Below are 16686 nucleotides of genomic sequence, written 5' to 3' on the forward strand. Positions count from 1 at the left end.
CTCTGAGTTGCTGGGCAACCACAACTCCCCTTTCTGTTTGGATTGCGATCTTGTTCAACTGATTTCGCAGTGACAGTTATTCTCTCCCCCCAACCCCTAGGAAACACTTTTTTTTACACTTATGACAAAGTTCTCCCTTTTTTTCCCCCTTACTTCCTTCCTTTCCTTCTCTTTTCCTTCTTTAGTTCTTTACATAAAATTTTTTTTTTAATATCTTTATATATACTTTATCACCGTTCTTCATTCTTGTTATATCTCTTCATCTCTTCTCCTGTCCTGCAAATGCTCTGCGAATTCTTGTGCTTCCTCCAGATCTGAGAACAGTCTGTTTTGCTCCCCGGGGAATAAATATTTTAAGCACAGCTTAACATGGTGGTGGTGAGGAAGCAGAAATGAGGTGTAAACAGAGTATGAGATGGCCATGTTGAACTATATGACTATAAATATTAATGGAATACATAACCAAATTAAAAGGAAGATGTCTTAACATGAATTTATAACCGTTTTTCCATAAAATCGTTTTCGCTGTATTAAACTCCTTCCTCTTTAAGAGTTCAAAACTTATGTGCGGGTAAAAAAATATTTTTTGACCCTTGTATTCCAATGGTTTATTATCTTCTCTCATTTTATTCCTTGCCCGCTCCAGTATATTTTGTCTTGTCGTATATCTCAAAAATTTTACTAAGATGGATCTTGGTTTTTGCTGTGCCTGTAGTTTCGGGGCTAGTGCTCCGTGTGTCCTTTCTATTTCCATTCCTTCCTACATTTCTGTCATTCCCAGGACCTTCGGGACCCATCCTTTTATAAATTCCTTCATATCTGTGCCTTCTTCATCTTCCTTCAGGCCCTCTATTTTTATGTTGTTTCGCTTACTATAATTTTCCAACATATCAATTTTCTGAGATAATAACTCTTGTGTCTCTTTAATTTTTTTGTCACTTTCTTCCAATTTTCCTCTTAAGTCGTTTACTTCCATTTCTACAGCCATTTCTCGTTCTTCCACATTTTCTACTCTTTTCCCTATTTCTGTCATGACTAGTTCTAATCTTTGCATTTTATTTTCTGTTCTTTTCATTTTTCTTTTAATTGCATTAAATTCTAACGACAACCATTCTTTCAATGCTCTCATTTGTTATTCAAAAAAAGCTTTATCTATATTCTGTCCATCTGTTTTACCTTCTATTTCTCTGTGAAGATTTTGGTCTTCTTCCTCTTCTTCTGTGTCTGTACCTGTGTTTGTGTCTTCTTCTCTTCTTTGTATCTGTATCTCTTCTGATTTTCCTGATGAGTTGCTTGTATCACTTTGTCAGGCCACTTCTTGCTGGGCTTCTTGCTATTGGTCGTCCCCTTCTGGGCTGCTCATCTGTCGGGCCTCCTGCTGCTGCTCCTCTTGCCGTTCACCCCGTTGACTTTCTTTCTCACCTGGTACTTCACTCCCTCTCCTGCCGCTTTCCACATCTTTCAGCTGAGAGTCCTGGTGTCGGGCGTCCCTCAGCTAGTCGTGCCATGGTTGCCCGCTCCTCGGCTGAGCCCCTCCTCCCGTCGGTGCTTTCCTTTACCTTAGATTGTGCACTGTGCACTTTTGTTTTGCTCAGAGAGCCATTTTTGCAGTCCACCGGTCGGAGGTCTTGACTCCGCAGGGCCAGCACCAACCTCGGAGAACAGACATTCTTCGCCACCATGGCTCCCTATTCCTTCGTGCAAGTAAGGCCTTCTCCTTTCTTTTCCGGTGACTTTTCTTCTTTCTTTCCTGTTGTTTTTTCTTTTTTCTTCTTGGGTGTCATCTTCTTTCTCTTCTCTGCAACTTTATCTTCTGTTTCTTATATTTTATATTTGTTGAACTTTGTCTTTTCTTGACTTTTTTTCTGGAGAAGGCTGGTTTTACCCTACCGGCCACTACTCCATCATGTGACTCCTCCCTGCAGTTTTATTTTGAAGTTTCTAAATTCATTTAACACCCGTGCCCCCGTTTTGTGCAATTTTGCACAATTTTGAAACATTGCATTAGCTTAAAGGGACTGCCATTTTAAAATGATTCCGAAATCCGGAAGGTTCTGAACAATGCCAGGTGTCCCGTTTCGACGATCCCAGATAAAAGTTTAGGTACCTGTTGTACATTTTCTGTATCATTATGTGACAGTAAAGGAATCTTGAAGTCTTGAAGTGAGCTGCTAGAAGGTTTAACAATCTTGTTAACTCTGGAACCTCAGAGGCTTCGGGGAGACGTGATAGAGGTTCATAGCATTATGAGAGGCACAGATAGAGGAGATTGAGTCTTTTATCTTTGCATGGAAATATCAAATACTTCAGGGTGAGAATCAAAATGTTTAAAGGAAATTTACAAACCAAAACCTTTTACACAGGTGTTTCGGGAGGTGGTAGAAATCGTATCAATAAAGAAGGGGCATCAAGACAGTCACATGAACAGGCTGGGAATGGGGGGTTTATAGACATGAGCAGGCAGGTGGCATGTTTAAACTGGGATCAAGGCTGGCACAGACATTGTGGGCTGAAGGCCCTGTACTATATTGTTCTATGTCGATGGACAAGCAACATCTAACATCTTGCGCTATCTGTCCATGGCCTCATGTCGTTGTCGTTGTGGGTACCCCTTGAGGTCGAGGATGTTGGCCTTCGTTCCATTCCCCATAGACCGTGTATTTGTTTAACGTGTACTTGATGTTGCACTTCAAGTAGCACACGCTCCTTCACAAACTAAGCAACTAGTTCCAAGGGCATGGAAGCCATGACAATTGGACCTGATGGATTTGTTGCAGCCTTCGTGCGCCTTCACAGCTGTCTGCCTGGTCCACTGTTGAGGACAGTTGGTTTGTCCTTTGTCAGGGACCTCACCCTTGATCTTATTGCCATGGGTGGCCCTATTGGAAACATAGCTCCAGAAGGCATTGTTCTCAGGATCTCAGGACCACACAAGCTTCTCCTCCATAACAACGTGACAATCCACGGAGAAGGGCCTCATGTACAGCCAAACTAGGACCACTTGTAAATTGGAGGAACATCACCTAATATTCTGTCTGGGCACTCTCCAACCAGATGCCATTAACATGGTCTTCTACTTTCTGCCAACCACTCCCTGTTCTCCCTCCCTTTCCCATCCCTCTGTCTTCTTTCCTTCAGCTCTCCACCCCCTTCCCTCTCCATTCACAGAGCCATCCACACTCCCCCATTTGCTGATGTGCCCTCCCTCCCTTATTCACCTATTTATTCACCTGTGCTCCCACCCCTGCCTGTCCCCCCCCCCCACCATTTTATTTGGGCACCTGTCTACATTTTGCTCATACCTTGTTGAAGGGTTCAGGCCCAAAACCTTGGTTATATCTCTTTATCTTTGGTATTTAAAGAGTGGCATTTGACCTGCTGCGCTTCTCCAGCATTTTTCTTTGACTTTAAAGAAATAAATCATGCTTCAAGCAAATATACATTCCTTTGAGTCATGTAAAATCAAGTGGCCCAGTCGTGGATTACAGAGGAATCTGGCTCACTCTACCATCTCCACTGACACACATTCTCTGTATTCACAGTACCTTCTCATTCAACTACAGATTCCCATTTATCTCCTCCCTTCCCCCTACCCAAGAACCCAAACACTCTGCACCAGTGGATCAAATGTACTTCTTCCAGGGTAGAATGCTGCATTCAGCACTCGTGACATGGTCTCCCACACTGGGGAGCCATGCAGATTGAGTGACCACTTTGTGCAACATCTGTGATCAGTTCGCAAGGCTGAACCTGTGTTTCCAGTGGTCTTCAGTGCTATTCTCCGTCCCTCTTGCATGCTGACCTCCTGCCCTGTTCATCTTGGCCTTGTTTATCTACCACAGAGTACCAGGTGCAGTTAGAAGGGTTCTTTTGCAGTCTCTTGGATGTCCCATTTGTTTCAAATTTGGAGATATAGGACCTTCCAGCCCACGAGGCTGTGCCATCCAAATATATCCTTGTGATCAATTAACCCACTAACCCCGTACGTCTTTGGAATGTGGTCGGAATCCAGAGCACCCGGAGGAAGCCTATACGGTTATGGGGAGCATATGAACCCGGGTCGCTGCCGCTATAATAGCTTGCACTAACCTGGACGGTAACCATCCAGTCCAAAATATAAAAAAATTGTTTATTAACATAGAAAATAGGAGCAGGAGAAGGCAATTCAGCCCTTCAAACCTGTTCCACCTCTTAATATAATCACGGCTGATCATACGGCCTCAGTATCCAATTCCTGCCTTCACTCCCCGCCACTAAATCCCTTTAGCCATAAGGGCCACTCACATCTTCCTTTTGAATACACTAATGAACCGGCCTCAGCAACTCTCTGTGGTAGGGAGTTCCACAAGTTCATAACTCTCTGAGTGAAGACGTTTCTCCTCATCTCAGTCCCTTCTCCTTCTGACTGTGACTCCCTTATCCTGGACTTCCCCCAACATCCGGAACATTATTCCTGAATCTAACATATCTAGTCCTGACAAAATGTTGCATGTCTCAATGAGATCCCCTCTCGTTCGTCTAAATCCCAGCGAGTATAACCCTGGTCTATCCAGTCTTTCTTCTTCCGTCAGTCCTGCCATTGCAGGGATCAGTCTGATGAGCCTTCTCTGCTCCCCTTCAATGGCAGGAATGTCCTTCCTCAGGTCAGGAGACCAAAACTGTACCTAATCCTCAAGACGTGGCCTCGCCAAGGCCCCAAATAACTGCAGTTAAGGCCTCCCTGCTTCTAGATTTAAAACTACGCCCGATGAAAGCCAACGTGCCATTTTGCACTGCTGTTTTAGCATTCCAACCTTTAATGACTGATGCGCGATGACGACCCAGGTCTCGTTGCACTTCCCATTTTTTCTAATTTCTCACCATTCCAATTATTGCCACCAAAATGGAGAACCTCACATTTATCCACATGATACTGCATTAACCATGATATCAGCACCTTTATCTCCTTCATAAAGTCAACCACACATTATGAACTCTACTAATTGGATATTGCCAGGACGTGAGGAACTGTATTGGTTATGTATCTTATGGATCCTATGAATGCTGCGGGACCTTCTAAGTCTGCAGGCTTTCGTGTTTCACGGGGAAAAGGTTAGGACTTTATTCCCTGGAGCGCAGAAGAATGAGGGGAGGTTGGATAGAGGTATACAAAATTATGATGGGTACAGATAGAGTAAGTAGACTTTTTCCACTGAGGTTAGGTGAGATACAAACCATGGTTTAAGGGGAGAAGTTTAATGGGAAACATTTGGGGGAATTCCTTCACTCAGAGAGTAGCAGGAGTATGGAACGAGCTGCCAGCTGAAATGATGAAGGTGGGCTCAATTTTAACATTTAAGAAAAATTTGGACAGGTACATGGATGGAAGGGGTACAGAATGGGCGCAGGTCGGTGGGACTAAGCAGAATAATAATTCGGTGCAGACTAGAAGGGTCTGTTTTCTATGCTGTTATGCTCTATGGTTCGATGTTACCCATCTCTTCTACCTCAAGATTTATTTTTGATTCTTAATAAGCTTTTCTCTTTTCTTTGATAAAGACCTGCTACTTAGTCAAAGAGGCATACAGCATGTAAAAATGTATTCACATAAAACTTAACTTTTTTGTTTGATTTTAATTGCCAGCTTTTTTTTTCTCAAGCATTCTCTTTTACTTCTCTTGTTTCCTTTTTTAATTGCACCTCTACACGTTCTACACTGCTCCAGGCTTTCGGCTGTATTAAACTGCTGTGTTTGATATAAGCTTCCTTTCATTAAATAAATAGGTTATGATAAACACTGTATGGATCAGGCAGCATCGGGAGAAAGAAAATGTTTCAGGGCTTCAGCTGCCGAGGGCGTCTAGCATTTTCAGTTGCTTTTTTTAAATTTAAACTTCCAGCGTTTGTAGTCTTTTGATTTTCATTACATTCTCTTCCTTTTGTCTTAGTTTAGAGACCAGCTCCATACCAACGTTCCAGATGGAATCTCACCAGGACCCTCTAAAATCGCAGTAAGATGTCTTTATGCGTGCAATCAAATCCTGTCATACTGAGAGTGCAGGGACAGTTCACCAGATCCCTGGGATTGTGTAAGGCAGGGACAGCTCCACAGCAGACAAAGGATGACTGAGTCTGCAATCTCATCAGTACAGTATAATGAGAGGTGATCTCACCGAAGCAGACCAAATTCTTGACGGCTGGAGAGGGAAATGATGATGTTCTACCTCATTGGGTCACAGACTGCAGTCTTAAAATAAGAGGCTGACCATTCAAGGCCAAGGCTAGAATATATTTCTTCATCCAAAGTGTGGAGAATCTTTGGAAGTTTGTCCCAAAGAAGATTGTGAGGGCTCAGAATATTCACCAACTTTGAGGATTGTGTTGTTGCACACAGTCGAACATTTACCCTGGGAAGGCTAACACTGTGCAAGACTGTGACGGTGTACACAGTCGAACATTTACCCCAGAAAGGCCAACATTGGGTAGGACAGTGACGTTGTACACAGTCGAACATTTACCCCAGAAAGGCCAACATTGGGTAGGACAGTGACGTTGTATACAGTCGAACATTTTCCCCAGAAAGGCCAACATTGGGTAGGACAGTGACATTGTACACAGTCGAACATTTACCCCAGAAAGGCCAACATTGGGTAGGACAGTGACGTTGTACACAGTCGAACATTTACCCCAGAAAGCCCAACATTGGGTAGGACAGTGACATTGTACACAGTCGAACATTTACCCCAGAAAGGCCAACATTGGGTAGGACAGTGACATTGTACACAGTCGAACATTTACCCCAGAAAGCCCAACATTGGGTAGGACAGTGACATTGTACACAGTCGAACATTTACCCCAGAAAGGCCAACATTGGGTAGGACAGTGACATTGTACACAGTCGAACATTTACCCCAGAAAGGCCAACATTGGGTAGGACAGTGACGTTGTACACAGTCGAACATTTACCCCAGAAAGGCCAACATTGGGTAGGACAGTGACATTGTACACAGTCGAACATTTACCCCAGAAAGGCCAACATTGGGTAGGACAGTGACATTGTACACAGTCGAACATTTTCCCCAGAAAGGCCAACATTGGGTAGGACAGTGACGTTGTACACAGTCGAACATTTACCCCAGAAAGGCCAACATTGGGTAGGACAGTGACGTTGTACACAGTCGAACATTTACCCCAGAAAGGCCAACATTGGGTAGGACAGTGACATTGTACACAGTCGAACATTTACCCCAGAAAGGCCAACATTGGGTAGGACAGTGACGTTGTACACAGTCGAACATTTACCCCAGAAAGGCCAACATTGGGTAGGACAGTGACATTGTACACAGTCGAACATTTACCCCAGAAAGGCCAACATTGGGTAGGACAGTGACATTGTACACAGTCGAACATTTATCCCAGAAAGGCCAACATTGGGTAGGACAGTGACGTTGTACACAGTCGAACATTTACCCCAGAAAGGCCAACATTGGGTAGGACAGTGACGTTGTACACAGTCGAACATTTACCCCAGAAAGCCCAACATTGGGTAGGACAGTGACATTGTACACAGTCGAACATTTACCCCAGAAAGGCCAACATTGGGTAGGACAGTGACATTGTACACAGTCGAACATTTACCCCAGAAAGCCCAACATTGGGTAGGACAGTGACATTGTACACAGTCGAACATTTACCCCAGAAAGGCCAACATTGGGTAGGACAGTGACATTGTACACAGTCGAACATTTACCCCAGAAAGGCCAACATTGGGTAGGACAGTGACGTTGTACACAGTCGAACATTTACCCCAGAAAGGCCAACATTGGGTAGGACAGTGACGTTGTACACAGTCGAACATTTACCCCAGAAAGGCCAACATTGGGTAGGACAGTGACATTGTACACAGTCGAACATTTACCCCAGAAAGGCCAACATTGGGTAGGACAGTGACGTTGTACACAGTCGAACATTTACCCCAGAAAGGCCAACATTGGGTAGGACAGTGACATTGTACACAGTCGAACATTTACCCCAGAAAGGCCAACATTGGGTAGGACAGTGACGTTGTACACAGTCGAAAATTTACCCCAGAAAGGCCAACATTGGGTAGGACAGTGACGTTGTACACAGTCGAACATTTACCCCAGAAAGGCCAACATTGGGTAGGACAGTGACATTGTACACAGTCGAACATTTACCCCAGAAAGGCCAACATTGGGTAGGACAGTGACGTTGTATACAGTCGAACATTTACCCCAGAAAGGCCAACATTGGGTAGGACAGTGATGTTGTACACAGTCGAACATTTACACACACCCTAGAATGTCAACACTGTGCAGGACTGTAATATTGTACACAGATGATCATTTTTACCAACTTTGCTGGAAACTGCCCAGTATTCCATAATCTCATTGGACTCCATCGTCAACCTTCAGACTTTCCAAGGCAACGTGGCAAATGGAAATAAAGTTCAGGGCAGGTCCTGCTGGAGCAGGAACAACTCTGGGGAAATTGTAGGCCATGACAATATTGACATATGGGGGTGATGGCGAAAGGGGAACAAATCAGATTCAGTGTCTGTGGTAAGAAAGCAGATCAAGCTGACATGGTAGCATTGGCACTTACTTCTCCAAGAATGACATGATGATCGGTGGCAGCACCAGGATGGGGACAGGGAGGACAATTCGAGTTAAGGCAGTCTCCAATAGTGCCTGAGTGAGACAGAAGTTCAATTCCAGTAAATACAGTTGGTAGAGAATAGACTCAATCCGAGACAATATACGATAACCTGCAAATAAACTGACAAGTTGTGGTAACAGATGTAGAAATTACACTAATGACTGCTTCCCTTTCTATTCTGAGCTTGTGAGGAGTTATACGAGGATCATTAGTGTGGAGGAGCACAGGTGCAAAGCAGCCATGCAGTGACTCTTTGGGCACAGAGGAAACGTCCCTCCACACTGTCCCATCACACAATCCTAGATCAGGAACAGTGTGGGTGAGTCAAGTAAGACCATTGAATCTGTCCTGCCATTCCATCATGGCTGATTTGCAATCCTTTTCAACCCCATTCACCTGCCTTCTATCCTTAACTCCGGATCCCTTCCAAATCAAGAATGTATCTATCTCAGTCTTAAATATACCAAATGACTTAGCCTCCACAACCGTCTGCAGCAACGAACTCCACAGATGCACCATCCTCTGGGAAAAGTTCCTCATCATCTCTGTTCTAAAGGGGCGTTTTGCATTCTTAAATAATTACATTTCCTCTACACCAGCCATTCTCAACCTTTGTTTGGGTTTGCCCCCTTTAGAGCTCCGCTCAAAGTTTATGGCTCCCTTCCCTGTGAACCAGTTAAGTTTAGTTGGTTACTTCCGTACTTCTTTCCTACTGATGATGTAAAAAACATCAAAAATATTTTATGATTGAATCCGTGCACCCGTTAAATGTGCTGTGGCCCACGGGTGGGGGAGGGGGCAATAAAGCCCTCGTTGAGAATGGCTGCTCCACACAGACTCGTCAAGCACAATGAGACAGGAGATGGGCAGCATTCTGGATCCTGCTGATCATGTTATAATGTGAACTAGTAAGTAGTGCGGAACGGAACTCGTGGAACATTGTCTTCATGTTATTTCTTGTTAAAGGAATAAAAAGGGCAGGTAAGCAGGGGTGAGATACAGTAAAGATCCCTCTGTACAATCTATCTGTGTACTATAATGGCAGATGCTCAGTTGAACATGCACCTTCCTGACATTTGTATTTCTACTTGCACATAACTCATCTTAGTCCTGCAGAAAATTCGTAGAACCATAGAACACCACAGCCCTTCTAGTTCATATTGAACTATTATTCTACCTTCCCACTGACCTATCCCCATACCATATCCTTCCATACTCCTCCCATCTATGTACCTGTCTAAATTTTTCTTGTGTCAAAATCAAGCCACTTCAGCTGGCAGCTCGTTCCACACCCCCATCACTCTCTGTAGGCACTTTCAGGTAGCCAAAATACCCCGACTGTAAAGCCACCTATTGTACTCCAATGTGGCTGTTGGGTGGCCACCTCAAAGTGGAGAACCTGGCCAGGAGGAGCACTTATCTAACTCTCCTCCTGTAGATATAATCTCCGGCTCCAAGAATTCCCTGTTGCACCTGAAAGCAGCAATGGGACTACGACCACAGTCCACAGGAGCCAGCGTTCGCTCGGACGCGACTCTCCTTCAGCTGGCTCGTTCAGGTGACAGAAAGGCGTCTTCTCCGCGGTCACCTGAACGTCCCAGCTGCACTCCCCCAGCCGCGTCTGCCGGCGTATTATCTGCGTCCGAGCACCTGAAAGTGGCTTTTGTGAAGATGTTCCCCCTCATGTTCCCCTTACATTTCAGGCTTAACACATATCCTCTAGTTCTTGTTTCACCCAACTTCAGTGGAAAAAGCCTACTTGCCTTTACTCTATCTATGCCCTCATAATTTTGTATACCTCTGTCAAATCTCTCCTCAGCCTTCTAAGTTTCAGGGAATAAAGTCCCAACCTGTTTAACCTGTAGTGAAACATGAAAGTCTGTAGATACTGTGATTGTAGTAAAAGCACAGTCATTAGACAATGAGACACAACTGAATCTGAATCAATACATTTCCTTGCTTCCTTCACCAAAGCAGCCATTTTTTCAGCTATGTCTGTGTGGAATGGGCTTCCGGTGGAAGTGGTGGAGGCAGGCACAACATTATCTTTTAAGAAAAATTTAGATAGGTATATGGATGTAAAAGGAATGGAGGGTTACGGGCAGAGTGCAGGTTAATGGGACTAGGAGAGGGTAAGTGTTTTGGCAAAGACAAGAAGGGCTGTGATGGCCTATTCCCATGCTGTAATTGTTAAAACCCAACACCCAACCCCAACCAACCAATTTTCCCTTGCAACTGCTGCAACCATGTCTGCCTGTCCCGCGTCGGACTTGTCAGCCACAAACGAGCCTGTTGCTGACGTGGACATTACCCCTCCATAAATGTTCGTCCGCGCAGCCAAGCCCAAGAGAAAGAGAAAGATATGTTTATATGTCCCCCATAGGACTCTGCTCAGAGTTTATGGGACCCATTCCCTGTGAAACAGTCAAGTTTTGGTTTCTTCAGCACTTTGCTCCTACCAACTACATTAAAAAAAAATTAAAAATATTTCTGTTATGTGAGGTGAAAAGAAAACAAGGCTTTTACTTCAATGTGCTGTGGACCCCAGGGAGGCCGTGGGGCGCTTGCTGAGAAAGGCTCCACCTGGAAGGAAGTGGAAGCTATGGAGAGGGTGCAGAGGAGATTATTTTACCCGGATATTGCCTGGATTGGAAAATATGTCTTATGAGGTTAACAGAGGTAGGGCTTTTCTCTTTGGAGCAAAGAAGGATGAGAGGTGACGAGAGGTCTACAAGGTTATGACAGGCACATTTAAGGTAGACAGCCAGCATCTTTTCCCCAGGGCGAAAGTAGCAAATACCAGAGGGCATCTTTATGAAGTGAAGGGAAATTAGATCAACCATGATCGTATTGAATGGCGGAGCAGGCTCGATAGGCCATTTTTGGCCTACTCCTGTTCCTACTTCCTATGTTCCTATGAGGAAGGTTTTGGGAAGACATCAGGGGTAAGACTTTTTACACAGAGTTGTGGGTGCCTGGAATCAATTGCCAGGGATGGTGGTGGATGGAAGAAAAATAAAGTGTTATTAAAACTTGCTGGACTGGGTCGATGTAGAGTTGGTGGTTTCAAGGAACTGATACATCTGGGATAAAAGCCCCATGGCAAAAGCAGAGTGGAACAGCCTTAAGCATGTGGAGTGAGTGACGGGACCTCCTGGTGGCCTTGATATTAGTGTAGCCAAGACACTCCAGCTCAGTGGTTTAACTAACCCTTGGTTCAGCTCACTCCCCTGCTGCTGCAGCCTGGCTAAGAGGCTGACTGGATGAGTGGACAGCTGCTGCCCACCTGCTGAATGGTTGGCTGGGTGTCCCACTGGCTGGGAGTAAGCTGTCCTGATTCAGTGGTTGGATGGCTAGGTGCTGGAGAGCTAGTTGCTTTGGCAATCTCTGGCTATGAAGCTCCAGTTCTCTGTCTCCTCCCCTCTCCTCCTCTCAACAAAGCCAGAATACCTTTTCTCCATTCAGGAGACCAGAACTGCACGCATACACCAGGCTTCACCAGTACCCTGTACAAACTCCCTACTCGTAAATTCAATCCCTCCAGCATTGAAGTCCAACGTCTCATTTGCTGCACCTGCAAGCTAACTTCATGCAATTCATGTATGAGCACTCCCAGGACACAATGCTGTAATTTTTCACCACTGGGGGCTTCCTTTCTCCCCCAATGAGGTGATCGACCAGGATCTCTTTCCGGAGAGGGCGCGCAAAATCAGTGAGGACCCCAACCACCCTGCACACAGTATCTTTCAGCTGCTCCCGTCGGGAAGAGATCCAGGAGGATCAGAGCCAGCGCCACCAGGCTGAGGAACAGCTTCTCCCCATGGGCACCAAGAATGCTGAACGACTGAATAAACTGCTCCCACTGACCTTTTGAGACTCCCATATTTACGAAAGTATATCTCGTTATTTATTTATTATATAACCATATAACCATTTACGGAGCAGAAACAGGCCATGTCAGCCCTTCAAGTCCGCACCGGTTCACTCGAACAACTCCACTAGTTCCCCCCTCCCGCTCTCTGCCCATAACCCTCCAACCCCCCTCACCTCCATGCACACATCCAACCTTCTCTTAAATGACAGAAGGGACCTTGGCGCAACTATCTCTTTTGGAAAATCATTCCATTCTGCCACCACTCACTGAGTGAAAAAGCATCCTCTAATATTTCTCCTAAAGTTTTGCCCCCTTACCCTTAACTCATGCCCTCTTGTTCCAACCTCCCCTGCCCTCAGGGGAAGAGGCTGTTTATGTCTAGTTTATCCATTCCTTTCATAATTTTAAAAACCTCTATCATGTCCCCTCTCAGTTGGCTACGTTCCAATGAATAAAGTCCCAGTCTCCTTAATCTCTCCCTGTAATCCAGATGCTGTAAGCCAGGCAACATCCTTGTAAATCTTCTCTGCACCCTCTCCACCTTATCTATATCCTTTCTATAATTTGGAGACCAGAACTGAGCACAGTACTCCAAACCTGGCCTCACCAATGCCTTAAACAGTCGCAGCATCACTTCCCAGCTCCTATATATTTGATAAATCCCTTTGCATGCCTTCTCTATCTCCCTATGTAGTTTGCATGCCATATTCTAGCTACTTTTTTGAGGCCTGTATACAACTCCCATCAGTGTCTTTTTGCCCTTAGAGTTTCTTAATTCTACCGACAGGGATTCTATATCTTCTGTACCTGATATGTACCTCTTTTTTCCTGACCAGATCTTCAATATCCCTTATAAACCAGAGATTCCTCAGCCTTGAACTTCATTCAAACAGGATCATGCTGGCCCTGAATTCTTTCTATCTTCTTTTAAAGAGGGTTCCACTTGCCAGATGTCCCTTTATGTCTAGTTTTCCTGCGCCAGTGCTGTTTGTCTGTATGTGTGTTATATTTGGATGTGTGTGTGTTTTTGTGGGGTTGGAGGTTGTAGGATGTGACGATAATAAACGAACTTCCCATCATGGAATTCCATCTATCTCCAGATCCTTGCCTGCTTACTTAACCTATCTATGCAAAGATGTGATCTTAGTGAAATGCAGTAAGGCTGCAGCACTGAACAGTGCATTGTGCAACTTGGAGATTCTCCTTTAACCAAACCTAGATCCTCCCCTGTTGGAGCGAGTTAGTGTGACCTGAACTTCATTAATCAACTTGCACCAATGTGGTAGATCAATACCAGAAGGCAACAAACAAAACCAGACTCACATGTTGGGCAGCGATCCTGGAAGATCCAATGGTGTTTCCATCCTCATCCAACACCGAGATCCCTTCTTCCAGCTCATTGTGCCGCATCAACACCACATTGCTTACATTTGCAGCTGCTGCAGGGGCAAGACACCACACACATCACTTCAGGATCCAAATCAGAGTTAAATATAGTAAAACCCCTGGCATCTAGGCGATTTGGTTAATGCCAGATGAGTGAATTTTCCGGTTGCTTGAGATTGTGTGTTGTGTGATCGGTGAACTAACGGCGAGGCACGCCAATTTTAAATGTAAGTTTGTTTTACCTATTTATTTTCTGCGGTTTTTTGGCCGTTTGCTTGAAATCCGGATTGCAGGGGTTTACTGTATCACGAACATGTCACGAAATTGGTTTTTGCGGCAGCGTTGCCGTGCAAATATTGCTATGAATTACAATTCAAAAATCAAGAAATAGTGCCAAAAAAAAGGAGAAAACGATGTCATGTCAGAGGTTCATTGTCCATTCAGAAATCTGAGGAAGAAGCTGTCCTCGTGACACTGGGTGTGGTGTAGTGATTCACGCAACACCATAACCATAACCAGCAATGCAGGTTCGACAAAGATATCAATCAGATTAAAAAAGTGCAGAGAAAAGTTATAAGGATGTGGCCAAGACTTGAGGAGCTGTTATAGGAAAAGATTGAATAGGTTAGGACTTTACATCCTGCATTGTCGAAGACTGAGTCAAGTCAGGATTATTGACTTCTGATTGTTCAAGAGCCAGGCTGAGAAACAGCTTCTTACTGAATGACTGAATAAACTGCTCAAACAAACCCTCCAAGGCTCGACGATTTAACAGTAATAATGATTTCTTTTAATATTTGCACATACATATGTGCATAGGTATCATTTGTCCATATGCGTGTCTGCACATTTTCGCATCAAGGACCCTCCCTACAACTTCACAAGCTTCTGTTATCTCTTTTCATCGTTCAATCATACATCGGATGATAAGTGAGCTTGAACTTGAACACCATTCTTCAAGACAGATGAGTTCGCCTCAAGGGTGACAAAGAAAAATTCAATCTTACAACGAACCAGGTAGCCTTTAATTATTACTTGATTAGTATGAAGTGTTTTGCCTGATCCTTAGAAAATGTAAATATGCTAGCTCCTGAGAAAGTGAGAAAATAGAGAACGGAGGTAACGAGACCAGAGAGACATGCAAGATGTTTTCTGCTCGTGTAAATTTAAACATTTGAAATAAATATTGAAAGCAAACATAATGCCTTTAATTATCCCTGATTATCACCTGTGCTTTGTTGGAAAATGCTGCTTCGTTCCCTCTGCCATCGGATTTCTGAACGGACAAAGAACCACAGACATGACTTCACTTTTTTCTCTTTTTTGCAGTAATGATTTATTTTTTAAATCTTGCCTTTTAATTTCTAGCAATTTTGCACCTGTAGTTGCACAATACTTCTGCCGCAAAACAACACATTTTAATTTAATTTTAATTTAGACAGACAGGAAAGTTACAGGCCCTTCTGGCCCATGAACCCGTGTCGCCCAAATCCAATTCACCTACAACCTCCCACATCTTTTGAATTGTGGGAGGAAACCAGAGCACCCGGAGAGAATGTACAGAATGTACAGACAGTGCTGGATTCAAACCCGGGTCGCTGGCGCTGTAACAGCGCTTGCTAAGCCACGACACACTAACTGTGTCACCCATTTTGTGACAAATGCTCGTGACAATAAACCTGATTCCAAAAACAAATTTTAAAGATGCCAGAAATCAGGCTACATCTGAGGGAAGAGTCAATGTTTCAGGTCAAAGACCCTTCATCAGAGCTAAAAAAAGGAGATAACAGAAGCTTGTGAAGTTGTAGGCAGGGTTAGAGAGGAGACAGTCTCTAATGAGTTGAAACCCAGTGACCATGGAGATAAGCTGTAGACAAGGTGATCTGGTTAATGAGTGAATGGGAGTAGCAACGACATCAGCATTCCATGTCGACTTTCTCAGTGGTGGGAGAGTTTGGCCTGTGATGTACTGGGCTGTGTTCACTAACTTTTGGAGGGCTTTGTGCTCAGAAGTAATACCAGGCCATGATGTAGGTGGTCAGCATACTTTCCACCACACATCTGCAGAGGTTTGCCAAGGTTTTCCATATCATAATGAATCTCTGGAAGCTCCTGAGGAAGTATAGGCACTGACATTCATGTATTGCATCCAGGAAAGGTCCTCCGAGATAGCATCACACAGGAATTTAAATTTGCTCACCTCTTCTTTCTTTTCTTTTGCACTAATGTATTTATTTTCAAACCATATATTTATGGAAACAATTTTTTGAAGCATTTTTGTTAACAGAAACTACAAAAGTCAATGTTGATGTCATCTGTTTGGAGAGTGTCCACACGGACGACGAGGCGCTCTTTCTCCACTTTGTGGGTGATCTCAGTCTGGCAGTGCATGAACCTGAGACCATGGACAAACATGTTGGCAAGGGAATGGGGCAGGGAAATGAAATGGGGGGCCTCTGGGGAGACAGACAGAGCCAAAGTCCTCAAAGAAGCAATCTATGTCCATTCTCTCTGATATAGAGGAGGCCACAATGGGAGCACCAGATGCAGTAGACGACCCCAGCAGACTCACAAGTGAGGGATGCTGGCTGACGCTAACGGTGGCTCTTTGCCTTACGCCAGGCAGAAGACAGTTTTGTGTATTATTACATGTTCTGCGCTATGGCATGACAATAAAGGAATCTTGAATCCTGACTTCAGGAGAGGGGTGTAAAGCCCACTCCTCTGTCCACATCAACACTGCTGATAGCCAGCCAAGTTGAGCTTTG

General features: G+C 44.4%; 1 protein-coding gene and 1 long non-coding RNA gene across 10 annotated transcripts in view; one reads left to right on the forward strand and one right to left on the reverse strand.

The window, feature by feature from the left end:
* LOC138756945 (sideroflexin-5-like) overlaps positions 1–16686 on the reverse strand; it is a 309487-nt gene that overhangs the window by 110610 nt on the left and 182191 nt on the right. For all 5 annotated transcript variants that reach the window (XM_069923412.1, XM_069923411.1, XM_069923409.1 and 2 more), the window contains 2 exons: positions 13856–13971; positions 8605–8690 (listed from right to left, as the gene is read on the reverse strand). In XM_069923412.1, coding sequence (XP_069779513.1) covers positions 8605–8690; positions 13856–13971 — 202 coding nt within the window. The remainder of the gene's footprint in view (positions 1–8604; positions 8691–13855; positions 13972–16686) is intronic.
* The window catches only part of LOC138756946 (uncharacterized), an 85636-nt gene that overhangs the window by 25987 nt on the left and 42963 nt on the right, over positions 1–16686 (forward strand). For 4 of the 5 annotated variants that reach the window (XR_011353244.1, XR_011353241.1, XR_011353243.1 and 1 more), the window contains 2 exons: positions 5928–5990; positions 14738–14935. This is a non-coding gene — a long non-coding RNA (uncharacterized lncRNA). The remainder of the gene's footprint in view (positions 1–5927; positions 5991–14737; positions 14936–16686) is intronic. The other variant, XR_011353242.1, reaches the window with a different exon arrangement.

The sequence above is a fragment of the Narcine bancroftii genome, chromosome 3 (assembly GCF_036971445.1).
Source record: "Narcine bancroftii isolate sNarBan1 chromosome 3, sNarBan1.hap1, whole genome shotgun sequence".
Taxonomy (NCBI): Eukaryota; Metazoa; Chordata; class Chondrichthyes; order Torpediniformes; family Narcinidae; genus Narcine; species Narcine bancroftii.